Source organism: Mastomys coucha, unplaced genomic scaffold, assembly GCF_008632895.1.
Source record: "Mastomys coucha isolate ucsf_1 unplaced genomic scaffold, UCSF_Mcou_1 pScaffold22, whole genome shotgun sequence".
Classification (NCBI taxonomy): domain Eukaryota; kingdom Metazoa; phylum Chordata; class Mammalia; order Rodentia; family Muridae; genus Mastomys; species Mastomys coucha.
In genome coordinates this window covers 27,350,130-27,376,924 of record NW_022196905.1, presented here as the reverse complement: position 1 = coordinate 27,376,924, position 26,795 = coordinate 27,350,130, and the positions used below count along the sequence as shown (strand labels likewise).

The following is a 26,795-nucleotide window of genomic DNA, read 5'->3' as shown; positions in this document are numbered from 1 at the left end:
TCACACTGGCCTTGCATAGCTGGCAAAGTAGCTCTAGCCAATCCATGCAAGAGAAATTCAAAGTTCAGAAGCATTGAGTGATCTGTCCCAGATTAGCCAGTCACTAATAAAATCCAACACAAGGGCTGGAGAGGCAGCTCAGTGGGTGCCTCTTATAGAAGACATAAGTTTGGTTTCTAACACCCCGGTGGTGGCTAACAATCATCCAGAACTTTAGCTCCAGGAGATCTAACTTCCTCTTCTGGCCTCTGTGGGCACCAGGTACATGTGTGATACATAGACAGAAACGCAGGCAAAATACTCACACAAATAAAATGAAATTTAAAAAAAAAAAAAAATCTAGGACGGCAACCCAGATTATTTTGCCCCTGTAGAATAGCTCTCTCTAGCAGTCTGTAGTTCTGCTGTTTCCTTAGGTATCTGTTCACTGGACAGTTCATAGAAGCATCTTCCTCCCTCCCTTCTCTCATCCCACTGCTCACTTGTTTTCCATCTAGACTCTACTCATGAGAGAACACAGGAGAGGGTGCTTTTGGAAGCAGGCTGACTCAGTGAGCTAGACCCTGCAGTGGGGAGCAGCTCTTACTATCGAACAGGTGTTCGCTGCCCTCCTTGAGCAAGCAGCCGAGGTTGAGCGGGATGAAGAGCTGGGCCCTCAGGGGATCGCCATACAGGTAACTGGGCAGTGCAAAAGGACCCTCCAAAACTGGGACCAACAAGAAGCCACAGGAGGTAGCTTTTCGATGCCAACCTTGGACCTGAAAGAAAGTACAAAACAGCATCATCTCTGGGTTTTTTTAGATCAGAGAGAATACCTGATTCTACAGAGCAGACCTGCAGCAACAGCATACATATTGATTACCATGTTTACTTATTCATGTCCTCTGGCTCCAACCGTCCTGGTCAGGAAAAAGTATGCTTCCCGATGACTGTGCACACTCACTCCTCTTTATAGCCCAAACTTCTGACCTTCAGTTTCTTTTGCAAGGAAGGTCACGTGACAAAGGCTGAACACTTCTAGCTTTATTGTGTACTACATCCAGTGTATCAAATAACCCACTCTGGCTGATGTAGGGTGGAAGACGAGTATAGTGGATTCTAGACAAAGTGATCAACTCTCATATACAGAACACACTCTGGGGAACTCCCAAAAACTATCTTCGTGAAAGCTAGACTTCTGTAATTCCAACGACACAGCCCCTTAGGTGACTATGTAAGTTTTTTGAAATATGTTTTAAGAAACATAAAACTGGCCGGGCAGCGGTGGTGCATGCCTTTAATCCCAGCACTTGGGAGACAGAGACAGATGGATTTCTGAGTTCGAGGACAGCCAGGACAGCCAGGGCTATACAAAGAAACCCTGTCTTGAGAAAAAAAGAAACAAGAAACATAAAACTGATGGATAGTTAAAAACAAATGAACAAATAAACAAACAAACCCCAAACTGGCTGGCTGGTGAGATGGCTCAGTGTTTGGTAAAGGCACTTGCCATCAATTCTGACAACTTACGTTTTATCTCCCTGGAACCCACATAATGGAGAGAGAGAACCAACTCCCTCAACTTGTCCCCTAACCTTCATAAACCATGATCCACATACATAGAGATAAGTTAAACAACAATAAAAACAACAAACAACAACTAAGCAAAAACAAAACACCCCAAACCAAACCAAAATGCTATGATAAATGCATTAGCTGCTTTCACTAGTTTTATATGAATAGATATGAAAACTGAATGTTTTTCCTGCCTGTCTACAACAACATAGGCGTGAGTGCTGCAGGCATGTTGTTTTGAGATACAATCATCCCACTGTCAACCTGTTGGGGAAGAGCTGGTGTTCTCCACAAGGTGAACTGAGCAAGATGAGCACCTAATAGTCTTTCTTTCCCATTTTTGTTGTGTTTTTGAGCCATGGTCTGGCTATGGAGCCTATGATGGTCTGGAATTTGGAACCTTCTGCTTTTCCTTCACATCTGGGATTACAGATGCATGCCACCATGACTAGCAGCAGGTATCCAAGATTTGGACCTTTGGTGTGTGCACAAAAGACAGGTCAAGGTCGAGGCTAGGTGTTTTCTCTACCATTCTCTACTTTATTTTGTATGTACATGATACAAGTGTGTTTGTATGTGTATGTGAGTGCTGGTGTACACACATCATGCATGTGTAAAGGTCAGGGAACAAGACTGGGTGTTGCTTCCCACTGTCCCCCCAGACCCCCAACGTCCACCTTGCTTGAGACAGGGTCTCTTGTTGCTTACTGCTACATAAACCCTTCTGGGGATTCTGTGCCTATGCTAGGATACAGACAGGTGCTGCCATGCCTGGCATTACGTGGATCCTGGGGATTCACATTCAGGTCCTCATGCTTGTGCTTTATCCACTGCACCATCTCCCCAGTTCTACCATCTTGTTTATTTGTTTATGAGAGAAAGAGCAGAGAGAGAGAAAGAGAGAGAGAGAGGGAGGGAGGAAGGGGGTAGGACTTGTGATAGTCAATTCTCTTTTCATCATGTAGGGCCCAGGTTGCCAGCCTTGGCAGCAAGCAAATATTCTGAGGCTTGTCATTTTGGTTAAGCTGGCTGGCCCCTGAGCTCCACCTGTCTGTGTCACCCCCAGCCCTAGTGTTATAGGCACTTGCCATTATGTCTGGCTTTTGAAAGTAGGTGCTGGGATCTGAGCATCCTCAATCTTGTACAATTAAAGACTTTATTGAGCCACTCATCTCCCTAGATACTCTGCCCCCTTACTTGGATCTTATGGATGCTCTTTGGATACATACCTTTCCAAGGAAGGAGTCAGTCCTTGAAGATACTAACGCATACAAAAAAGTCTAAGCCTAAGAAACAGCTAACAGGGGGCTGGAGAGATGGCTCAGCGGTTAAGAGCACTGACTGCTCTTCCAAAGGTCCTGAGTTCAAATCCCAGCAACCACATGGTGGTTCACAACTATCCATAATGAGATCTGACGCCCTCTTCTGGTGTGCCTGAGGACAGCTACATTGTACTTACATATAACAATAAATAAATGTTAAAAAAAAAAAAAAAAGAAAGAAACAGCTAACAGAACATCCCCAAGACTCCATGTTTTATAAGACAAAATTAGGGTTACAAACTTTCTCCCAAGACTTTCTCTGTATAGTCCTGGCTGTCCTGGAACTCACTATGTAGACTAGAAAGTCCTCAAATTCAGAGAGATCCACCTGCCTCTGCCTCCCGAATGTGGGATTATAGATGTGTGTTAACACCACCAGGCTCAGATTATAAACTCATGAAAACTCTCTCCTGTACTGCACTTACTTCTCTCAAGGGATCCCTCAGCATTCACTAAATAATTCTTTTTACTTCCCAGCTGTTCTTAGCTATGTGGTGAAATGCTTGGGCTGATATTAGAGGACAGTGGGACTCAAGTGATGCATGAAAATATTTCTTTTGTGCATAAAAGGAGAAGCAGAGTGTGGTGATGGCTAAGGGGGCCTCTGAGAAGATCCTCCCAGCCTGACTAAGGAGAGCTTGCTTATTTTATAGTGCTGAGGCTGGGGGTGGGCAGTGGTGTGGGCTGGATTCATAGCACGGGATTCACAGGCAGGTCAAGATAGAGAAGCAGGGGGAAAGACAGGTAAGAAGACCATTCAGCAAGGCTCCCTAACCCTAGCACTTGTGACACTGTGAGTCAGTTACTTCTTTGAGGAACTTGCTCATTAACACTGATAACTTTGGTTACTGTCTATCAAATGCTAAAAATATAACCAATGCTCCCCTGTGTGGAGCTGGCAAAAATATCTGCAGATACTGCCAAATGCCCCCAGAAGACAAAATTAACCCTTGTTTGAGGAATGTTAAGTTAAAACCAGTGATATTAACTAACTGGGAATTGGTGAGGTAAAGTGGAATAAATAAATACTAGAATATTCTGGAGCCATTAAAAACAATGCGGCAAATAAATAAATAAACCCAACAAATAAAAAAACAAGGCAGATTGATTTGTGTTGGTATGGAAGATATACAGGTAAGAGCAAAAACAAATGTAAATAGTATGTATCCAGCATGTGAGCATACGTGTATTCTTACTCTGTATTCCAGGACGATCTGGAACTCACTATGTAGCTAAGTGGCCTTGACCTTGTGATGATTCTTTTGCTGAGATTTTTTTTAGGCATGAGCCACCTTGGCCAGCCTCCCATCCCCATTTTGTAGATACACAGAATCTCCCTGAAAGCGTTTTAAACATGGTGACAGTGATGGCTGCTTTTAGATGGAAGTCCCAGGACACACAGGGGAGATGGAGATTTGCTTTTCCCTCTGGACCAGTGATTCCAAGTTTTGGTTAGCACAGTTAGGGGTGTGTTACTGGCATTTAATAGGTAGAGGCCAGAATGCTGTTCAACAACCTACACAGCCACTCACAGTAGATAATTATCTGGCCCTGCGTCAGTACTGTCAAGGTTAAGAAACACTAGTCTATACTCTGAACTTTTCTGTGTTGAACATTTTAAGGCTATCCCTACAGGTCAACAGGCTATGTGAAGGAACCTCTACAAAGTACTTCCTTGCCTTAAAGTAAGGTAATGATCTCACCATCTCAAACAGTACTGTGGCAGTCACTGCCATCCAGTGTAGCTTGATCTCAAAGGCGGCGTTGAGAGAGAAGTTTCCATGGTAGTAACAGCTGCACCACTCCAGCCTGTCTGTTCGGTTGTTCACATCAACATCCAGGGTCACAGTCCTCTGCTCTGGGACAGTGGCAGCTGTGTCATCACACAGCAGGGTGTGGGGACACAGAGAAAGAGGTACAGGAGTGGGGTAATGGAGAAGAGTGGACAATAAGTACCGTAAGTATGAAATTGCACAAGTGTCCAACAGAGGCTCCTGTCTTTGGAAATCACTAGTCAACAGCCCAGGGGTCTAGAAAAAACTTGTTCTGCTTGCTGTTAGATAATAAATATTTCAGGCATTCTGAGCTGTCTGTGAGCAGTAGGGCAAAAGCCCCATAGACACCACATAAGAGAATGGCTTTAGCTATGTTCCAATAAAACTTTGTAAGAACAGATGAAATTTTAGGGTAATAAGTGACTCTTATGTTGCTATGACAGAAAACACAGCATTGTAAATTTATACAAACCCACAGCATGCACAATACCAAGAGTAAACCCCTCATAGAAATCATGGATTTGGGGTGATGAAAGTACATCCATGTAGGTTCGTGGATCAGAGCAAATGTCATCTGATGGGAGTTGACAATGAAGGAGACTGAGTGTAGGAGGGGCAGGGGAATCGATGGGAATTCTTTGTTTAACTGTGTTGGAGAGCTAAAATTCCATTTAAGAAAATTAGTGATTATAGCCACACATGGTAGCTTAAATCTATAACACTAGCATTCAAAAGTCCAAGGCAGGAGGAATGTAAGTTAGAGGACACTGTTGCTATATAGTGAGACCCTGTCTTACAAAACAAAATCTGGGGGCTGGAGAAATAGCTAATCACTTAAGAGTGCCTATTGCACAATCAATGAAGCCGAGTTCAGGCCCTAGTGCCCACAAAGAAGCCAGGTGTCTCATGCACTTGTAACCACAGCTCTAAAGGAGGCAGAGATAGGAGGATCACTGAAGCTTGCTGGCTTCCAGCCTAGCTGAGAAAATACAAGCCCCAGGGAGAGACTCTGCCTCAAAGGACTGAGAAGGCATACAGTGATACAGGACACCCAGTGTTATCTTGTGGCCTCTATTTATAAGGAGGGGCAGATATAAGCTAGGTTTATCCAGTTATGCTGCAGTTTGACTCTTAGGCCAATCCATTCCTTTCTCTTATGGGAGAGGCATGCTATCTTAACCATTGTCACAAACACTGAAACTCAACCAGGCTGTGCGCAGAGCTTCAGAATTCAGGGACCCACAACAGGTAAAAGGGAAAACTGCCCAGACTAGTGAGGAAGAAGCATTACTTTTCCGGTTTTAGCTCAGGAAGGTATTTCTCAGGTTCTATAGTATTTCCTCAGGAAATGAACCCTCATAATGAAGCCACGTACATCAGGGCTTTGGCCTCCATGGACAATAACCACACCCAGCTTACTTAGGTTTTCTATAAATCTCTCCTATCTCTCCTCCTCGTGGTTTTCCTTTATCTGAAAGAGCCAGCTTGCATCTGGAATCTGCAGGTAGAAGCTGTGAGTGGCTCCTGTATCAACAAGTTTAATGCTGCTGCTAGAAGACAGAGCACTAAGCTGGGTAGTGAATGATGTTCAAAAAAACTGACATTCTCCCAGTACTAGAGCATGCAGAATGGACAAAGTTCTTAATCTGGAGCTGAAAGAGCCAAGCTTCTGCAATTCTAGCCACAGGCATGTGTCTCTGAAAACTCTACTTCATGCCTCCTGGTACAATTCCTTGTCTGCAAACTGATATGGCAGCCCGGCCAAGAAACACGTGGCTCAGAAAGGTTTATAATGCTCCCTCACTTGTCTTCTCTGCTGGCCACTTTGTGTCTCTTCTTTTCCCTGTCACATTATGCTTTCCTTCTACTTTATGACATGAGCCTCACTAATGTTCAAAGTGAGGCCTATCTGTGGCTTTTTGAGCACTTGAGGCACATTTGGTACCTACTTGTTCACTCTAATACTAAAATGTTCATTAAAGCGAGATTCTGTCTGGGCTTCATGTTCCTGCTTTATGACACTCTCAGGAGCAATTTACTCAATACTCCACACCAAAGAAAGCTGTGTTCTCTGGGCTAGCACACTATGAGTATACTCCTCCAGATTCAGAAAGCCTGTCACAAAACCAAAGGCAAGGGATAAACACCAGCAGTGACTTCCAACATCTCTCTTCTATGATCAGGTCTGTTAAATGCAGAATAGGTGAGTCTAGGGACCACCCAAGGAAATGTGCTAGTCAGCCAAGCAGTAATTGTTCTAGCACTGGCTTTGTACTTCCAGAGTAAGACTTGACAAATACAGATGCTTCTAGCAGGCTTTCAGTATGGACAAAGCTGCAGCTTCATACATGGGAAGTCTAATCGATATGCACAAGACCAGAGGAGAAACAAGCTCAGCATTCTAGGGAGTTATTAATGACCTAAAGAGCAGGTCAGTATTACCAGAGGAGAGAGAACACTGAAGCTCAGCCTCTTAACCGGAGCTGCCTCACAATGGAGCAGGTCTCAACAGGTTGAAGGGAATTTTAAAAAAGAAGCTAGCTAGCTCCATTTATATTCACCAGGAATGCTTTGGGGAAAGTTTGGACAGAAGAATGCAACAGTCTCTCCTGACTCCAAGATCTAACAGACTGTCACAGAAAACTAGAAGGCTGTGCTCTGGCAGAAGGCATGTGGTGTATTTCTTCCAGACTCCGATGCCTTCGCAGCATCCCAGCTCAGTGACTTAAATAAGAATGGGGAAGTGGGAGTCGCCACAGGCCAAGCCAAGGGTCCACGCATCAACATTAAGCATTTCAAAAGAGCTTTCTGCTGCTACTTCTAAACGAGCATCAGAAGTTTTAAAAAAGGAACAAGCAAGCAAACAAAAAGTCATCCCTAAACAGTAGAACAAACAAAAACCCAATCAAATCAAAGGCATTAGTGAAACTCTGGTCTTTCTCTTCTGTAAATCATCTTGGGTTTTTTCCTGGGGAACTATTCAAGTGTTGAAGTTATATATTATTTCTTTAGCAAATAAATAAATTGGTTAGGTTTCTGAGACAGGGCCTCACTATGCAGGCTGGGCTGGCTTCAAATTCACAATTCCTGCTCTGCTTCTGGCTCCCAAGTGCTAGGATTATGGATATGTACCACCAATTTCGTCTGGCCAGAAAGAAATTCCTTTTTTCTTTTTCTTTTTTTTCTTTCTTCTTTCTTTCTTTCTTTTTTTTTTTTGTGTGTGTTTTGAGACCTATATATTCCTGGTTGTCCTTGAATTCAGAGAGTCTCTTGCCTCTTCCTCCCAAGTGCTAGGATGAAAAGATGAACTTACCGCATCCAGCCATACTTAGAGACATATTTTTTTCTTGTTTGGCAAGATGGCACATGCTTTTAACCTATGGTTCTCAACCTTCCTAATGCTATGATCCTTTAATACAGTTAGTTCTTTATATTGTGGTGACCTCCAATCATAAATTATTTTCATTGCAACTTCATAACTAATTTTGCTAGCTATGAATTGTAGTGTAAATATTTGTGTTTTTCAGTGGTCTTAGGCAACCCCTCTGAAAAAGTCATTTGACCTCTAAAGGGGCTATGACCCACAGGTTGAGAACCTCTGCTTTAAATCCAGTAGAGGAAAGTAGATCTTTGTTTATTATAGGCCAGCCTCAAAGAGAGGTCCACACAGTGACACACACACACACAGTGACACACACACACACACACACACACACACACACACACACACACACATGCACTCCTCCCCCACAGTTTTCTTGTAGGGCCTGTATGTGCTAGAGGGTTGGCAACCAACCTTCCCCAGCTACCTGCTATTCCCAGACTCCAAAGACAACTTACCTAACAGTGCAGCTGCCTGGCTCCGCCCTCCAAAACTTCGGCTAAAGGAGCTGTGTCTGCTTGCATAAGAGGCTGGCCGGCTGGGTAGCCAGGGCAGGAGGAAGGCAGGAATCTCAGAGTGTACAAGCTCTTCTGCCACAAAGGCCACCTCAAACCACTTGCGTTGGAAGCTGGCAAAGTCATCCACTCCTGCTGTGTGCCAGGGGGCAGAGGGCTGCTGCATAGCCACTGGGAAAATGCAGGGAGAAGTAAAGGATCCCTCATCACAATGCTCATTTTCTAACTGATACATGCTACAATAGAGACAGACCTTGAAAACACATGCTAAGTGAAAGGAACCAGATGTAAAGTCTACGCATTACATGACTCTATACACATAACACATTTAGGAAAAAAAAAGCTACTTGTGCTTCCACAGAGAGTAACTGCAAATGGAGGGGTTGGGCAGTGACAGCTAACAAGGAGGAGATGGTGGCTGTTCAATACTGGGAATGGCTTGTTATGTAGGCTAATTCTATACTATGTAAGCTTTAATTCAATTAAACAATCTTATCAGTTTCATAATAATTTCAGGACATAAACTGTTGGGGGGTTTTCTTTTCTTTTTCTATTAGAAGATATAAATAGACACTATCTTTTCTTTTCTTTCTTTTTTTCAAAACAGGGTTTCTTTGTATAGCCCTGGCTGTCTAGGAACTCACTCTGTAGACCAGGCTGGGCTTGAGCTCAGAAATCCGCCTGCCTCTGCCCGGCAAATAGACACTATCTTGACAAGAGTGGACAGTCAACGGCACCAGCTATACCATATCATGTATGGTCCAAGAGGCTCTGGCTATACCATATCACATAAGGACCCAGAGTTGAAAAGTGATTTACCAAATGGAAGAAGTCACTTCCACCCAGTCCCCATGCATCTGAAATTCATACACTATGGAGGCTGGTCTAAGTCCTTGGTGCCCCCAGAGTTATACAAGCTAGATAACTCATGCTAGAAACTGTTCCCCATTGGAGAACTCTCTTTCTTCATTAAAAAGGGGTGGAGCTACAACATTGCTAAGAAGCAGAGTGTTTGCCTCATGTGCATAGGCCTTGGGTTCCAGCTCAGAACCAAAATAAACAAGCAAATGCACACATTCAGTCCCTGGACTCATGAGCTCTACATCTATAGATTCAATCATATACATGGAAAGTATTTCGGGGGGGAGGACAGGAGAGTATTTACACTGAATATGACCAAATTTTTCTTGTTTGCTGAACAATGCAGTACAATACAGCAGTACTTTATTATTAGTTATTATAAATAATTTGGAGATGATTTAAATAATATGAGGGAAGGGGCCAGAGAGATGGCTCAGTGGTTAAAAGCACTGGCTGTTCTTGCAGAGGACCCAGGTTCAATTCCTAGCATCTACACAGTGACTCATAACTAACTGCCCAAAACTCTAGCTCCAGGAGATTGAACATCATCTTTTGTTCCCTACTGGTGCCTGCAAATACATGGGACAAACACATACACACACACACACACACACACACACACACACACACACACACACACACACACAAAGATGAGAGGAAAAATAAATCATTAAAAATAATACAAGAGAGTATAAACAGGTTATATGTGAAACCATGTGATTTTATGTACAAGCTTTGAACATCTGTGATTTCTTTTTTTTTTTAAATCTCAGAGGACATGGGTTCCTTGAGCTAATCCTCCTCTGATACCAAAGAATGACTTTATTTAAAATGTGTTTTGGGGGGCTGGCGAGAAGGCTGAGCAGGTAAGAGCACTGACTGCTCTTGCGAAGGTCCTGAGTTCGGATCCCAGCAACCACATGGTGGCTCACAACCAACCGTGATGAGATCTAACGCCCTCTTCTGGTGTGCCTGAAGACAGCTACAGTGAATTACGCCAGAGTGAGCAGGTCGGAGCAAGCAGGGCAGGAGCAAGCAGAGGTTCTCAGCAGCCACAAGATGGCTCACGGCCATCTGTACAGCTACAGTGTACTCATACATATTAAAAGAAAAAATTAAATCTTTAAAATGTGTCTTGGAATACTTGGTAGGACTAGGTAGTCTTCTTGGAGGAAGGAGTATGTGGGGCCTGGAAGGTCAATAAGTAGGAAGTACATAGGAGCCTATCATGTCATCATCAGAACCAACCGTGCTGGATGGAGGCAGAGTGGGAGCTAAGGCTCCAAAATATGATCTGTAAAAAATTCTGAACCAGGTACCTTGGCCTCTTTTAGGTTTATCATTCACCAACACTGTCCTCAATAAAAACATATTGTAGCTGAAAAAAACATTGCCTGGGCTAGTGAGATGGTTGTGTAGTTAAGAGTACATGCTGCTCTTGTAAAAGACTCCAGTTTGGTTCCCAGCACCCAAATTACATGGCTACAACTGCCTGTAACTCTGGCTCCAGAAAAATACAACACCTCTCACCCCTGTGGACACCCGAACTCATGCACTTGCCTTCACATATACACCTACCAGTATTGCAGGCATTTGTGTGCACGTGTGCGCAGCATGAGCGCTCTCTCTCTCTCTCTCTCTCTCTCTTTTTCTCTCTCTCTCTCACACACACACACACATTTGTAAAAATACCTAAATAAATCTTTTTGAAAAATCAGCATTGTTATTTACTTAGGCTTAGAATACATACAAATGCTGAAAGAAGTTAACAGAGTGTCAACTCTAAATTCAAAGTCACACACAGAGCTCAATATGCACTGTGATGTGAAAGAAATGAAAAGTACTCGCCCCTGTGGCAACTGCATGTGCTTTGGCTCTGACCTCGTTCAGGTTCTTTGTCCATTACTATCTTGTAGAAATAGAAGCCATAGATGAAGGTCCGCCATGCTTCTCCAGATGCATGTGTTATGAGCTGCTCTTCCAGCATTTTCTAGGAAAGACAATAAAAACTTGAAATTCCTGCAGCTGACATCTCAGAGGCAGCCCTTGCTTGTATGTACATAGCAGTCGAGATAGTCAAGTAACTGAAGAACTGAGTTTACACCTCTGGTCCCCATCAGACAATGTGCTATATGAAGCTGAACCTGTTCTAAGTTATAAAATGTATGAATTTCATCCAACATTCTGAACACACAGAAACCATCCAAGTAGATAACCATCTAACTTCAGTAAGTTTAACATTCTGCTAGGCAGTATGTTCCTCTTTAGGGAATGTCTCCCAAGATCCCCAAAAGAAAACTAGTTGTGGTGCACACCGCTTTATCCCACTGGGGAGGTGGAGGCAGAAAGATAAGGGCTTCAAGGTCATCTTGGGTCACTAACATCTTCTTACCACTGCTTCTTAAACTATTCCACAAAACAGAAAGAGGAAAGATGTCACATTCTTTATATGGGTTTTAATCCTATGTTCATGGATTAGTAGGATTAATATGAAAAGTACCTATCTAACCAAAAGCAATCTATAGAGTCAACACAATCCCCATGAAGTTCCAATGTCATTCTTCACAGAAGTAGGAAAAGAATCTTAAAGTTCATATGGATACAGACAACCAATGTAATCTTGAACAAAATGAATGGTGCTGGAGGGACCACCATACTCACTGAAGATAGTTGTCAACAAACAGGACTGGGAAACTTGTATCACCACTGTAGAAGAATGAAATTATATTCCTGTCTCTCACTCTGAACAAAAATCAACTCCCAATGAATCAAGACCCTATTAGCAAGACTGGGAACTCTGAAACTTTTAGAGAAAGAGGCAGGGAAAAGACCTAAGATCTAGGCATAGGTGAGGACTTCCTGAATAAGGCTCAGGAAATAATGGCAACAACTGACAAACAGGACTTCATGAGACTACGTGTGGAGAGAGAGACAGCCTGTAGACAAAGAAATGTGGTATGTATATGCAATGGAATTGCTTTTCATCCATAAAAAAATAAACTTATATTGACACAACTGAAGATAATCATATTAATTAAGCCAACCATAAAAGAAATGTTTTGTATTTTCTCTTGATTAAGGTTCTGACATCTTATATAATATGTAAAATCACACATGTATGTATGACGTGAAAGTAGGAAGTGTCCTAGGGAAACAAAGGTGACTGACAGGAGAGGTAAGTGGGCAACGGGAGAGCAGCAGTGTGGATGGAGATATGCCGAATGTATATGATATGCTTTATGAAAATGGCTTTTTTTCCCTTTTCATTTATTTGAGACAGTGTTTCTGTGTAGCCTTGGCTGTCCTAGAAGAATGTGATCAGTAGAGCAGGCTGGCCTCAAACTCACAGAGATCCACCCACCTCTGCCTTCCAAGTGCTGGGATTAAGGTATGCACCATCACTGCCTGGCATATGAAAATGTCTTAATGTGACCTACTACCATGTACAATGAGTATGTACCAATGAAAAATTTTAAAAAGAAATGTGTGAGAAAAAAAAGAGAAAAGTAATTTGCACTGACCACACACAGATGATTCTTCAATTGCCATTCTTTAAGTAATACACTTACATTTGGTTTTAAATAACCTAGAAATGGTGTATAATATATGGGAAGGCCTATATGTCCTATTGTAAATATAAGGAACTTGAGTGCTTGTAGATTTTGATACTGATGGTAATCTCTCTGGAATCTATCCTCAGATATCAAAGAATGATTGAACTGTTGTTTTTGTTTTTTAAAAGATTTATTTATTTTATGTTAGTACACTATAGCTATCTTCAGACCCTCCAGAAGAGGGTGTCAGATCTTGGTACGGATGGTTGTGAGCCACCATGTGGTTGCTGGGATTTGAACTCAGGACCTTCAGAAGAGCAGTCAGTGCTCTTAACCACTGAGCCATCTCTCCAGCCTGACTGAACTGTTTTTAATTTATAAATTAGGTATAGAAGATTCTAATGATAATTAATAATAAAACAGAGCTATACTATATACCACATATGTTATAATAAACATGATTCAAAATATTATTTCTGGAATGTTCCAGTTAACATTTTTGAGTCAGTCTACCATGGTTAACTGAAAGTTTAGGAAATAATTGAGACAAGGGAGCACTATGACATTAACCTCAACTCATATTATATTAAAAAACAAGTCATCTGGCATGTTGATGAACGCCTTTAACTAAGGAGATAGATGCAAGTAGATCTCTATGAGTTCTAGGACAGTGTGGTCTACACAGTGAGTTCCAGGACAGTGAGGGCTAGAGAGAGACTGTCTGAAAAACAGAACAGAACAGAACAGAACAGAACAGAACAGAACAGAACAGAATGGGGGCTGGAGAGATGTCTCAGTGGTTAAAAGCACAGACTTCTCTTCCAGTGGATCAGGGTTTAATTCTTACTAACCACATGGTAACTAACAACTGTCCAGTTCCAGAGGATCAGATGTCATCTTCTGGCCTTCTCTGGCACCGGCTTGCATGTGGTACATAAACACATATGCAAGCAAAATACTCAAATTAAAAAAATATATACAACATAGGGCTAGAGAGTTGGTTCAGTAGTTCAGAGCACTTGCTGGTCTTCCAGAGGACCCCAGCTCAGTTCTCAGAACACTCAGGCTCAGCATCACCCTTAACTCCAGTTTGAGGGAATCTAATTATACGAATCTAATCTGACATGCAGATTACTGGTGTACACATACACAAAACATTAAAAAAAAAAAAAAGACACACAACAACAAAACTATGGATTCTTTTAAGTCCCATTCTTTCTTCTTCCAGAAATAAACAATTAAGAAATGTGGTGGTTTGAATGAGAATGGCCCCCATGGGCTCATATATTTGAATACTTGGGCCCCAGTTGGTAGAACTGTTTGGGAAAGATCTGGAGATGTGGCTTTGTGAAGGAAAGTGTGTCACTAGGGGAAAGGACTGGGGTTTCAAAAGACTCATCACTAATGTGCTCTCTGGCTCCTGCTTTGTTTGATAGGACCAGACCTTCATGGACTTTAACCTGAAACTATAAGGCCAATTTATCACTTTCTTTTATCAAGTTGCCTTGTTATAACAATAGAAAAGTAACTAATACAAGTAATATTCTCAAGTAAGTTTTTTAAATTAAAAATTTTTGTTTTGTTTTACTTGTTTTAAAGATGTATTTACATTTATGTGTTGGATCCTCTGGAGATGAATTCACAGGTGGTTGCAAGCCACCTGATATGGGAACCAAACTCTGGTCCTCTGGATAAGCAGTAAGCACTATTAGTCAATGAGCCATCTCCCTCAGCCCCAAGATTTATTTGTTTATTTTATGTTGCGTGTTCGTGTATGTCTGAGTGAATGTTTCAAGTATATATTTTTAAAGGTTTTATGTAGATATGTATTGACATCAGACTGAGGTTTTATAGTATTCTAAATTTAAATAAAGGTATAAGCCTTGGATTCTTTTATCAACTTGTTTTTTAGTGATATCATGCTTCTGGCATTTATCTACATTGATATGTATACCTCCAGCTCATTTCCCTTAAATTGTTATAACAGCATGTCATTTTTATCAGTAAAGAAATAATACTCTCAAAGAGATGGGAGTTTATCAGGGAAAAGCTATACAAAATAGCATGTCAAGACCTCCAAAGAGCAAAAAACGACAACAGTATTCTTATTTAAATTAGTTATTAAATTTACCATGCAGCGATGAAAAGACAGCTGTTCAACAACTGTCCTGTAGAGCTCAGTATGGACAAGACAGTGTGAGCCAGCTCAGTCAACCTGACTTCATTCATTCTTCTGCTTTGTTCACTCAACAGTGAGTTGAACTTGGCAATATTAATCTCTTGAGTGCCTACTATGTGCCAAGCAACATGCACGTCTTGGGGATATGGAAATGAGCACTATAAGGTGGTCCTGTCTAGGCACAAGACACAGGAGATGAGGACGCTCCTCAGTCTGCTGCCTTTGTACTACTGTGTGACAATGCCTCTGATGCAGAGCCTGGAATTCAGCCTTGGGATCTGGATACAAAGGCATTATCAGGGTAAAATTGGGCTTGGGGCTGGGCACTGTTCCCTGAAAAGTCTTTCACAGATAATGTCTTGAGGGACAAGAACAAGACTTTGTCCAGAATATTTCAGTTCATACAATAAATTTTGGCAAACTTTAAAGCCAAAGTCTGTGCACACACACATATACACACATCCGTTTATGTATTTCTTTTTTTTTTAAAGATTTATTTATTTATTATATGTAAATACACTGTAGCTGTCTTCAGACACCCCAGAAGAAGGGGTCAGATCTCATTGTGGATGGTTGTGAGCCATCATGTGGTTGCTGGGATTTGAACTCACGACCTTCAGAAGAGCAGTCGGCACTCTTAACCGCTGAGCCATCTCTCTAGCCTGTTAATGTATTTCTAAGACAAGGTCTCACTATGTAGAAACAGGATGGCTTCTAACTTAGGAACCTTTGATCCTCCTACCTCCACGTCCTCAGCGCTGTTGGGGACTTGTGCTACCATCTCTAACCCTAAGGTTTTCAAAGGGTATTCAAAGGAAGACCCATCCTCTCGTCAACTCTAGATATGCCTCATGTCTGTTAAATACAAATCCTCACCTCAGCTTGCAAATCTCGTTACAAGAATGGGTGGCTCCTTCTGTGACAGACCGTGATCACAGGACCTGAGCAGACAAGCCCTGCCTTGTGGTCTCACCTGCATGATGTCGATGCCCATCGCCTGCGTCTGGACTCCCTCCACATTGTTCATCAGCCAGTGTACGACCTCAGCACTGATGAAGCAACATGGTGAAAGGCCCTTCTGTTCAGACAGCAGCTGGACTCCTGTCCTGGATTCCAATGAGTGAGCAGGAAATATGTGCCCAGTGGCCATAGGAAAGAGAAAAGACGGGAAGTAAGGGCTCCAAGGGAGGGCTCATATATAACTCCTAGGCTGAGAGAAACCCCCTGGCAGGATAGGAGAACTGAAAAGGGAAGGGACATTTAGAGAAAACTTTTTCTGTCTGTGTTACACTATATACTTCACATGAGAACTTAATTACTGCATTAATCATGTATATAAAAACTCAAGATGCTCAGTACATGAAGGTGCCTGTCACCAAACCTGACAATTTAAGTTCAGTTTCTGATGGGCACATCTGGAGGGAGAGGATCAACTCCTGCAGGTTGTCTTCTGACTGCCATATATAACTAGCATACCAACACCCACACATGTGCATGCCCTCTAGCTCCCCCCAAATAAATAAGTAAAGTGTAATTTTTAAAAATTCATTAGAGCTGGGTGGTGGTGGAGCACACTTTAATCTCAGTACTTGGGAGGCAGAGACAGGCAGATCTCTGTGAGTGTGATGCCAACCTGGTCTACAGAGTGAGTTCTAGGACAGCCAGGGCTACACAAAGAAACCCTGTCTAAAACAAAACAAAACAAAACAAAACAAACCCCCTCTCATTGTATAAGTGGGGCACAGAGGCTCCAGAGGACAGGTGACTACCCACCCACACCTCCACAGCAAGTCTTCCCTCTGCCCTTGCTTTCTAGATGTGCCCCGTCACTCACGAGGGATGCTTCATGGCTTCCAGGATCTCCACCAGGGTAGAGGAGGATGTCAGAGAGCTTGTTACGTGCTGCTGAGAGCTGTAACACAGAGCACAACAGAACACGACACGCATGCCAGGAACAGGCTTCAGTTTCAGTGCTATGGACTGAACCTAAGACCTTACACAGTTTACATGGGCAAAGTAATTTTATATCTAAACACAGCGCTCTTCAAAGCACCCCTCTTCAATCACTTTGCTCTTTCACTATTTATTTGTGTGCTTGCCTATGGAAGTCACTGGAAGGCTTTGGGTTCGCTGAAGCTGGAGTTACAGGCAGTTGTAAATTAGGAACATGGGTGCTGGGGCTCACGTCCTGTGAAGAGCACGGCAGCTCTTCTGCACTGAGACACATCTCTAGCTCCATTAACAGTTATGCTTCCTAGAAATCTTAGGCTGCTCTGGTTTTGCTTGATGGCCTTTCACATGTTACTTAACCTTGACCAATCAAAGAGCACTGCGTGATAATTTTGGGTGAGAATTTACAGGATAGAGCCTTGGAATTATCACTAAGCAGCTGTGGGACCCTGGATTACTTTGGTCTTTATTATTATTATTATTTTTGTTTTGTTTTGTTTTTTGTTTTTCCGAGACAGGGTTTCTCTGTGTAGCCCTGGCTGTCCTGGAACTCATTCTGTAGACCAGGCTGGCCTCGAACTCAGAAATCCACCTGCCTCTGCCTCCCAAGTACTGGGATTAAAGGTGTGCGCCACCACCGCCCGGCTTTTATTATTATTTTTAATCTTAAAAAGGGTCAGCGCTATTCATGCCTTTCAGGGTGGTGTGGGGCTAACATGTAAACCAAGGTACAAGACTGACACACGTGTTACCTAAAATGGTAGCCAACGCTAAAGCAAGTCAAACTAGCTAAGTGAGCTGATGATGGTCTAAGAGGTGGGAAGCATCAGAATCCAGATCTGCATTCAAGTGAGTCACATTCCAAAGTCCTGATCTTTCTACCACTTGCTGCCAAGTTCTGCCTGGAAGGTGTGACAGTGATTTAAACATGCTTAAAGCTGCTGTGGTGGCACACGCCTGCAATCCCAGCACTCAGTTGGGAGGATCATGAATTTGAGATCAACTTAGGCTACTTGGAAAGACCTATTACAGAGATGGGGGTGAGGCACTCTGAAACAAATAAACAAACAAAAAAGAGATTAATACTCAGGAGCTATTGCAAATCCCTCAAACTTTTCCCTTTCTCTTATTGCAATCTTCTGAGTACCTATTTGCAAAGGGAGGCTGTGGGGTGTTTCAGGATTCAATGCAGTATTTCATAATCTCAAGCTATAGGTTAATCCCCAGCACTACAATAAAAACCTCTAACCCTGAGTTTGAGTTCAAGTGTGCAGTCAAGAGAAGGCCTTCTATTCACGAACACCTTCAAAGGCAGACAACTCAGCCCTTCCAAATGCAGCTGTACCTGTTGCTACTATGTTCCTTATCATGAAATGGAATGCACACTGTGTAATTTTCAGTCATAGGTCCTGCTTTTGCTTACCACACCATTTCTGGTCTTCTTACCTTATGGTTTGAAAAACAATGGCCCCAAAGGCTCCTAAGAGTGGAACTATTAGGAGGTGTGGCCTTGTTGAAGGAGATGTGGCCTTGCTGGAGGAGGTGTGATCTTGCTGGAGGAAATGAGTCACTAGGGGTAGGCTTTGAGGTCTTAGAAGCTCAAGCAAGGCCTAATGGCTCACTGTTTCTTCCTGCTGCCTGAGGATCTGGATATAGAACTCTTAGCTTCTTCTTCAGCACCATGTCCAGCTCTGTGCTGCCATGCTCTGGCCATGATGATAACAGACTAAATTCTGAACTGTAAGCCAGTCCCAATTAAATGTTTTCCTTTATAAGAGTTGCTGTGGTCATGGTGTCTCTTCACAGCAATGAAACCCTAACTAGGACACACCTCCAGCCTCCTCAAGTTCCTCTTTCTTCCAAAAGCAGAAAAATGCTGCTTCTCTACCCTCTTGAGCAATGAGGAAGCACATGGATGTACTCTCCTTGTGCACACTCTGTAGCCCCTCTAATCTCCTCCATAGCTGGGTATGGTGAGGACTTGGGCCAGAGAGAAGTTAGAGGAAAAAAGGCCTCTAACTAGGCTTGAGCAAACATCCCCTCTACTAGCCAAACGAACATGCAGTGGTGGATAGATGCAGTAGAGGCAAAGTCAATGCAGAGCTTATGATGTAAGGAAATGCAGTGACTGCCAACAGGGAGCAGCTCGTGAGTTTCCAAGAGCAGCAGCTGTCCTCAGGGGAGGGGTGTAAGAGTCAAGTTTCTCAGATCCTATAGCCAAGATCTGCTCAGTCAGGATAGCAACAGTAAGAACAAACCAAGTAGAACTGCCATAAAGCAAACACTGCCAAGAAAGAGAGAAAAAAGTTTCTCAAAACTGACAGCTTTATGGAGTTGGTTCCTTCTTCCTTTGCATAGGTTCCAGGGTCACATTTAAGCCAGCAGGCTTGCAAGGCAAGCATCTTTACACACTGGGCCATCCCATCAACTGGAACATTGTGGTATATACCTTCAATCCCAGCAGCACTCAGGAGGCGCAGGCAGGTGGATCTTTGTGAGTCTGAGGGCAGCCTGATCTACAGAGTGGGTTCCAGGACAGCCAGACTACATAATAAAGAAACCTTGCCTTAAAAAAAAAAAGCATGGATACTTCCTAGGCAGTGAGGCATAGGCAGTACCCTTCTCTGGACTCTCAGGAACAGGAAAAGTCTCATTTATGCAGTGTGTGACTAATCCACTGCTAGTGCATTCTTACTGACTTGCACTTGTGCAAAGCATTATGAACAGAACTAACGAGATGTCTGATACTTTCTACATCTTTGAGAGAACACAAATCCTCCACCCTACCACTTGGTTGTGAGGACTGATTCCTTCAGGGTCCCACATATGACCTTGTAGCAGATAGAACATGACGAAGAGCTTTGGACTTCCAAATGCTATGCCTTTGGTTAAACTTTCCCCTACCCAATGAAAACATCAGTTTGGTTATTCTGTAGCTCACCTGCAGTCACCAGAGTTGGTAGAGGGAAAGGCCTGTTCTGTGTTCTGGGAGTTCCCAAAGGTCTGGTTGTTGCCTCTATCCATGGACTGGCATGTGCTGACCCCTAAACTGGTGCTGTCTAACACCAGAGGAGCTGTTTGGTCCACAGATGCCTGTAGAAGGATAAAAAGTTAGTACATGGATCCAAAGTTAACCAAAAGGAGACAGTAAATAAGCTATTCTGGTTTATGAAGTGAACAGACATTTTATACATATTCATGCACGTTCATACAGTGAAGTTACTTATACACAGGGTTTTTTCCATTCCTCCCATTCTCAGTCTTCACTGGTCCCTAGTGGAAGAGCCAAGAGTCTAGAGACCATACCCAGTCCTGGGTATACTACCTTGTCAGAGAAATTAAAAACTCACTTCCTCTAAACCAAGGCAGACAGAAGCCAGTCAGTCACAGTAACCCTAGAACTACAGCCTTCACTTCAGGTCCAGACTCAAACCACAAGACTGGCACTGAAGGACATTCCCCATAAAAAGAACATAGAAGGCTGGGCAAAGTAGTGCAGGAAGATCTCTGTGAGTTTGAGGCTAGCCTGGTCTACACAGACAGTTCCAGGTCAGCCAGAGCTACATAGTGAGATACCGTCTCAAAAAAAGAAAGAACATAGAAGTCAGGATTTTAAGAGACCAAGAGGAGGAAAAAGAAATTTGGAGAAGACAAATGGGTTGGTATCCCAGGGGGCACCTTCCATCTACCATGACTCAGCCTTCCACCTCAAGCCTTTCCAGTACCTGTCAGTGGCACATTCAGTTTTCTGACAGTTCAAATTTCAGAGGCATCTCTAAGTTTTCTCCTTTAGCTTCATCCTGAGAGAGGTCTAGTCCTCTGGCCTCCCCTTGGGAAACTTACATGCCATAGGTCACGCTCTCCCTCCATCTGCGAAGGCTGGAACAGGATCGTAACTGGCCTTTCTCCTGAACACCACCTATGAGCCATTAACATTTGCTTGCATCTTTCTAAAATCTAATTCCAACTTAGTTACTCTGTTACTCTGAAATCTTACACATCCCTATGAGCCAGCACACTGTGAACTAACTCTAGAGAGTTAGTCTGACTTGTAATCTCCACACAATACCAGCCATTCACCAAGTCTACCCTTCTAGTCTAATAACTTTCTTTATACAGTATAATAGAGTTCTGGTGTCCTGTGGTTCCTTATTTCACTGGCTAAAAACGCATCTCAACAGGTCTTCATGGGTCTTAACCCTCCTCATGCTCTGGCCCTTTAATATAGTTCCACATGTTGTGATCCACTCCCAACCACAAGATTATTTTCATTGCTACTTCATGACTGCAATTTCGCTACTGTTATGAACTGCAATGTAAATATCTGATATACAACCCCCCAAAAAGGGTTGTTTGACCCCCTAAAGGGGTCAAGACCCACAGTTATCTTAATGTTTCCTGATTATCCCTACACTGGCTTCCAAGTGGTAGACTTTGCTGCTAAAGGAACTGTTCAGAAAGTAATCTGCTTGTCTCATTTAATTTAAGGCTCCTAAAGTGCAGGACTATGCCCCACTCACCTAAATCTCTGCAGTATCAGTATCACCAATGGTCACCTCTCAGACAAAATATTTACAAAGACTGACTAAACCTTTCAGAGCACTTCTAAAAACCAATAAAAGCCTCAACGTACAGTTCTTAAATAAATCCTCCAGACAGAGCCTTCTCTTATACCAGATATTTTGTTACATGATGTAAATATCTATTTCTAAAACAGGGCTTGTCATCTCAGCACTACTGCCACTTAGGATCAAATGAATCTTTGTCACAGGGTAGCCTGTGCACTGCCCCAATCCCATACATTAGATGTCAGTAATACTACCCACAGATGTGTTAAAAATGTTTCTAGATATTATCAACTGTCCCATGAGATAAAAACTTGCCCTGGCTCTAATAGAACCACTGTGCAAGGGAACCATAGCAAGGTTCAATGATTTAAAACAAAACAAAACAAACAAAATAAGGCAATCACATAGGATTCAAAGGGTACCATCAACACCCAGAGAAGTAGAGCAAGAGGTAGCTGTAGTAATCAGTCACCATCTGTGCACAACCACTGAGGCTTTGGAACAGGCCAACATCTTCCAGATATTAAACATGTTGGGCTACATCTCTGTTGAATTCAACTCTTCATAAGAATATTGAAGAATACTCAAACAGCCATTTGTGAGTGAAAAACCAAAACCAACCAACCAACCAACCTAAGAAAGCAAAGAAACAAAAAGAGCTGGGTATGGTAGTGAACATATGTAATCCTATCACTCAGGAGGCAGAGATGGGGATCAATAGTTCAATACCATCCTTGGCTACTTAGTAAGCTCCAGGACAGACTGGATGGGGTACATGAGACAATGTCTCAAAATAAAAACAAAGAAACAACAGACAAAAGAGGCAGGGTGTGTGTACCTGTGCGTGTGCATGTGCATTTCTATCTCATAAAAATTTTAGTTAAAAGAGCAAAACGGTAGGCCAGGTTTGCCCCCCATGAATGTCTGACTTCTGCTCTGTATCACATACATCCTATCTTTTATGGATGCACATTTTGCTCAGATCCTAAGACCAGAAAATGTTGTTTTCCTGAAAATGCTATTGTCTTTTTTGTCTGACCACTCTGAATCTTAGGATGATGTTTCCCATACTTTGGCTACAGGAAGTTTAGAGCTGAAATTAGCACAAGATTCTAGCTGCTTTACCTAATATTGTCTTACCCTATATTGGTTTGTCTCCCCACCCCCCAAGATTTCCCTCATAGGCACATAATTATGTAGGAAGGAAGGAAGCACTAGTTAGATTTAGTGGGTGGGTTATTACAAAAGAAAGGGCTGGGAAGTGGTGACCCACATCTTTATTCCCAGCACTCAGAGGCAGAGGTAGGTGGATCTCTGAGTTTGAGGTCAGCCTGGTCTACAAGCGAGTTCCACGACAGCCAGGGCTACAGAATAAAGCCCTATCTCAGCACTCACCTCCCCCTCGAAAGACTCCCAAGTGAAGTTGTAAGGGAGATGTAGGGTGAAGGGGAGGGCAAAAGGCTGTGAAAATATGTGTAAATAAAGCCAGGTGTAGTGGTGCACACCTTTAATCCCAGCACTCAGAGGCAGAGGCAGGTGGATCTCTGTGAGTTCAAGGCAGCCTGGTCTACAGAGTGAGTTCTAGAGCAGCCAGAGTTTTATAGAGAGGCCCAGTCTCAAAACCAACAACAAAAAAGACGGATAAGTTAAAAATTCAACTCTTACCAAAGTCCCTAAGCAATCTTTCTCTATACAATTAAATTGCAAACCTTTGTTCTTTTTATTTTTGTTATTATAAAATATATAAAACCATTTGACATGAATTTTCTAACACACAGTGGAGTAAGAAGGCTACTTTCAAATCTTGGCTTTGGTACTATGCCAAAGTGCTTTAGTATGAACTATGCTTTAGAACTAATTATGCTTTAGAATCTATTTCTTCATCTATGGGGTTTTATTTCTTGGAGGTAATGGTGTCTTTATACCAAAGGGTGATTAAAACTACTGAAGCTGAATTATGTCAATTTAATGCATATTTGCTTATTACTCTTTGGTAATTTCATATATGAATATAGCATATTTAGAGCACAGCCATTCACCCCCCCCTTCATGGATGATCAAATCTCTTAAGATAAGCAACATAGTACTTGTGCGTAACCTATGCAAATCATCCTGTATACGTTCACATGCTCGGTACTCGTGTATAACCTATGCAAATCATCCTGTATACGTTCACATGCTCGGTACTCGTGTATAACCTATGCAAATCATCCTGTATACGTTCACATGCTCGGTACTCGTGTATAACCTATACAAATCATCCTGTATACATTCACATGCTCGGTACTTGTGTATAACCTATACAAATCAGCCTTTATACGTTCACATGCTCAATCTTCTAACATTTCAACACAACATGGTCACCTACAAAGTCAAACACTAGAATCACAAGTCCAGTTACATAACAAAACACAGAATTTTAAAAAATTAAAGAAGTCTCTTAATGTTTTAAATTTATGATTTTTTATTGGGATGTACTCATAGCTGCCCTGCAGTACATGCAGCCCCCAGGTTGCAGGATGGACATACTTGCATGACTTTAAGTCATCTCTAACTGACTTTTAATACCTAATATACAGAACAGCTATGAGAGCAGCTGTTACACTGTACAGGAAAAAAAGTCTGTACATGTTCAGAATAGATGTAATTTTTCCTCCCCAATACTTTTGATCCATGGTTGATTATGGATGGATATAGAGGGCCAATTATACTAATTCCAATCAAGGCTGATGTTGACTGTACACTGATCACCTATTTAGTATCATGCTGTTCATTTATTTACATATGTAAGATTAGAAGTGTGTTAATTTATAAACATACAGATATTTCTTATTGTTTATAGTAACTAACAAAAAACTTATTTGCACTATAATCAGAAATGTGCTTGTTATAATCTCATTCCCTTGTAATTTGTTGAAAATTTGAACAAATTTGTTGTTTCTAATATTCAAAATGACCCCATTTAAAATCACTATTAAATTACTATTTCCTTTTACAATGAAGATTAGATTTTACATCATCAGGAGAGACAGACATCTCTCATTCAAATGGATAGAGTGGAATCACTAATTCCTCTATGAAACTGACCTCTATTTACTATTCCCAGCTGTAGAAACTTGCCCACCTTTATAGGTTGTTACAAGAGTTATGTTTATAAAGTACTGGCAAGGTGGTCGCTCAGTGAGCTGTTTTTCTGACTTTCATTAAATAAGGACTCCTTATCTTCTTCCACTGAGCCTTACAAGTCCCATTCTCCTTAGCTAGACTCACTTTGCATAAATCTGTTCATTCTTTCAGATCTTTGTAACTATTTCTCTACAGCTCAGTCAATTTCATATAATACTTAGAAGACTGCATAAAGAGCAAGGATACCTATTTGCCTTCAAAAGCAGTCAAAACAGTAAATTATTAATGCTAATTACAGTGTGGGTCTTGAGTCAAACCTTGTGGGTTATGGGTTTAAATCCCAGTTCTCTAACCTGTAGAAAGCAACTTCTTTGTCCTTTATTTCTCCACTTATAAAACTGGAATAACACTTTTACTTAACTACTAGGTTATGTTCTAAGGTGAAATGAGATCATGTGCTTGGCATGTGGTAATAAGTAAAGAACTTTAAGGCCTGGAAAGTCCTCAATGACTTCATCTCAAACTTTCATTTGACAAATAAATGAAGCCCAGAAAGCAAGTGAGCAGCTCAGGACCACACACCATTAGCCTATGATATAGCTCATGCCTATTTATAAATGATGGTGTTTTTGTTCCCCACCACTTCCTGCCATATTGTTTTAAATTTATCTTGGCTGTATGAAGAGGAGAAAAATAAGTGTTCAGTCCTTAAATATGCACATTTCATGATGCTTATATAATTTAAAAGGGCAGATGCTGCAGTGTGGCGACAATGAGAGTCATGGCAATTGGGTGAACCACACAAGCAGCAGTGAGAAGCCTTTTGTCCGGCGCTGGCATGGCGGGCTGTCCTCGGACACAAATCTCTCCCATTCTCCTTTGCTGTTGTGAACACCGAGATACCTTGGAGACAAATCCAATTTCAGCTGCCCCTCAAATTTAGATTCAGTCCAATTTTATCTGCTCAGAGGTAAACAGAAGGCCAGCCTAAGCCTTCTGCCAACAGGATGGGCATGCACAGGCTGGAGTTTGGACTAACCTGAGGGTAGAAGGCAGATGATGCTGTGCGTGGGCTGCGGACAAACTCCATAAAGAAGGCCCCGTCCTGAAGTCAGAGGAGGAGGAAGCAACAGCAGCAGCAGCAGGTGCAAGGGAGCCAAGAAATGGATTATGTAAATGAGAGGAGAGGGGGATGAAAAATAAGTAAATAAATACATGAAAACAAGGAGGGAAGAAGAAAAACCAGGACGTGAGGAAATGGGGTGGGGGTGGAACAGGGAGCAGGACTGACCCAGAAAGACAATAACCAAATGCAAAGCACGAGCAAGAAACCACATCTCAATCAGCAGAATACCATCCATGTGGGTGTAAGTACCAGAGCTGGAAGGTACAGCCAAGCTCCATGTGTGTACCCAAGGCTTGGATGCTTCTGACTTTCTTCAGACCTATGGCGTGGAAGAGGGAAAGCCCCAGAGCAGTGTTGGGAACAGTGGGGTAAAGGAGCAGTGGCATCTTGTCCTTCTGTGTAGCTAGGTATCAGCCTTCTAGGAGAGAGACACTGGAGCCTAAGATTTCTTCTGCCTACTGGTTACTGAATGTGGCAGCAGAGAGAAGAAAGGAGAGAAGTCCTGCGTGATCTGTGTGCATGGGGGTGCTAGGGGCAGCAGCACTGCTCCTCTACTGCCCGGGTGATGAAATTGAGAAACTAAGACATCAAGTCAGGTACATAAGCACTAATGCAATGGCCTTCTGAAGCAACCACCCCTCTCTACTCAGGGCTGGACTTAAATGCCTGTGTATTTGAAGCAAAAATGACAAATAGGAATGTCAAAGATCTTCTGGGGCTCAGTGGTTAAGAGCACCAACTGCTCTTCCAGAGGTCCTGAGTTCAAATACAGCAACCACATGGTGGCTCACAACCATCAGTAATTAGATCTGACATCCTCTTCTGGTGTGTCTGAAGACAGCTACAGTGTACTTATAATAAATAAATAAATAAATCTTTAAAA

At 42.3% G+C, this 26,795-nt stretch overlaps 1 protein-coding gene across 20 annotated transcripts in view; it reads right to left on the bottom strand.

Moving 5' to 3' along the window:
* Depdc5 (DEP domain containing 5, GATOR1 subcomplex subunit) overlaps positions 1-26,795 on the bottom strand; it is a 132,532-nt gene that overhangs the window by 7,363 nt on the left and 98,374 nt on the right. For 16 of the 20 annotated variants that reach the window (XM_031340727.1, XM_031340720.1, XM_031340723.1 and 13 more), the window contains 8 exons: positions 25,826-25,891; positions 20,034-20,185; positions 16,977-17,054; positions 16,116-16,248; positions 11,291-11,399; positions 8,492-8,719; positions 4,580-4,749; positions 587-758 (listed from right to left, as the gene is read on the bottom strand). In XM_031340727.1, the coding sequence (XP_031196587.1) occupies positions 587-758; positions 4,580-4,749; positions 8,492-8,719; positions 11,291-11,399; positions 16,116-16,248; positions 16,977-17,054; positions 20,034-20,185; positions 25,826-25,891 (1,108 nt within the window). The remainder of the gene's footprint in view (positions 1-586; positions 759-4,579; positions 4,750-8,491; positions 8,720-11,290; positions 11,400-16,115; positions 16,249-16,976; positions 17,055-20,033; positions 20,186-25,825; positions 25,892-26,795) is intronic. The other 4 variants (XM_031340733.1, XM_031340734.1, XM_031340735.1 and 1 more) reach the window with 2 other exon arrangements.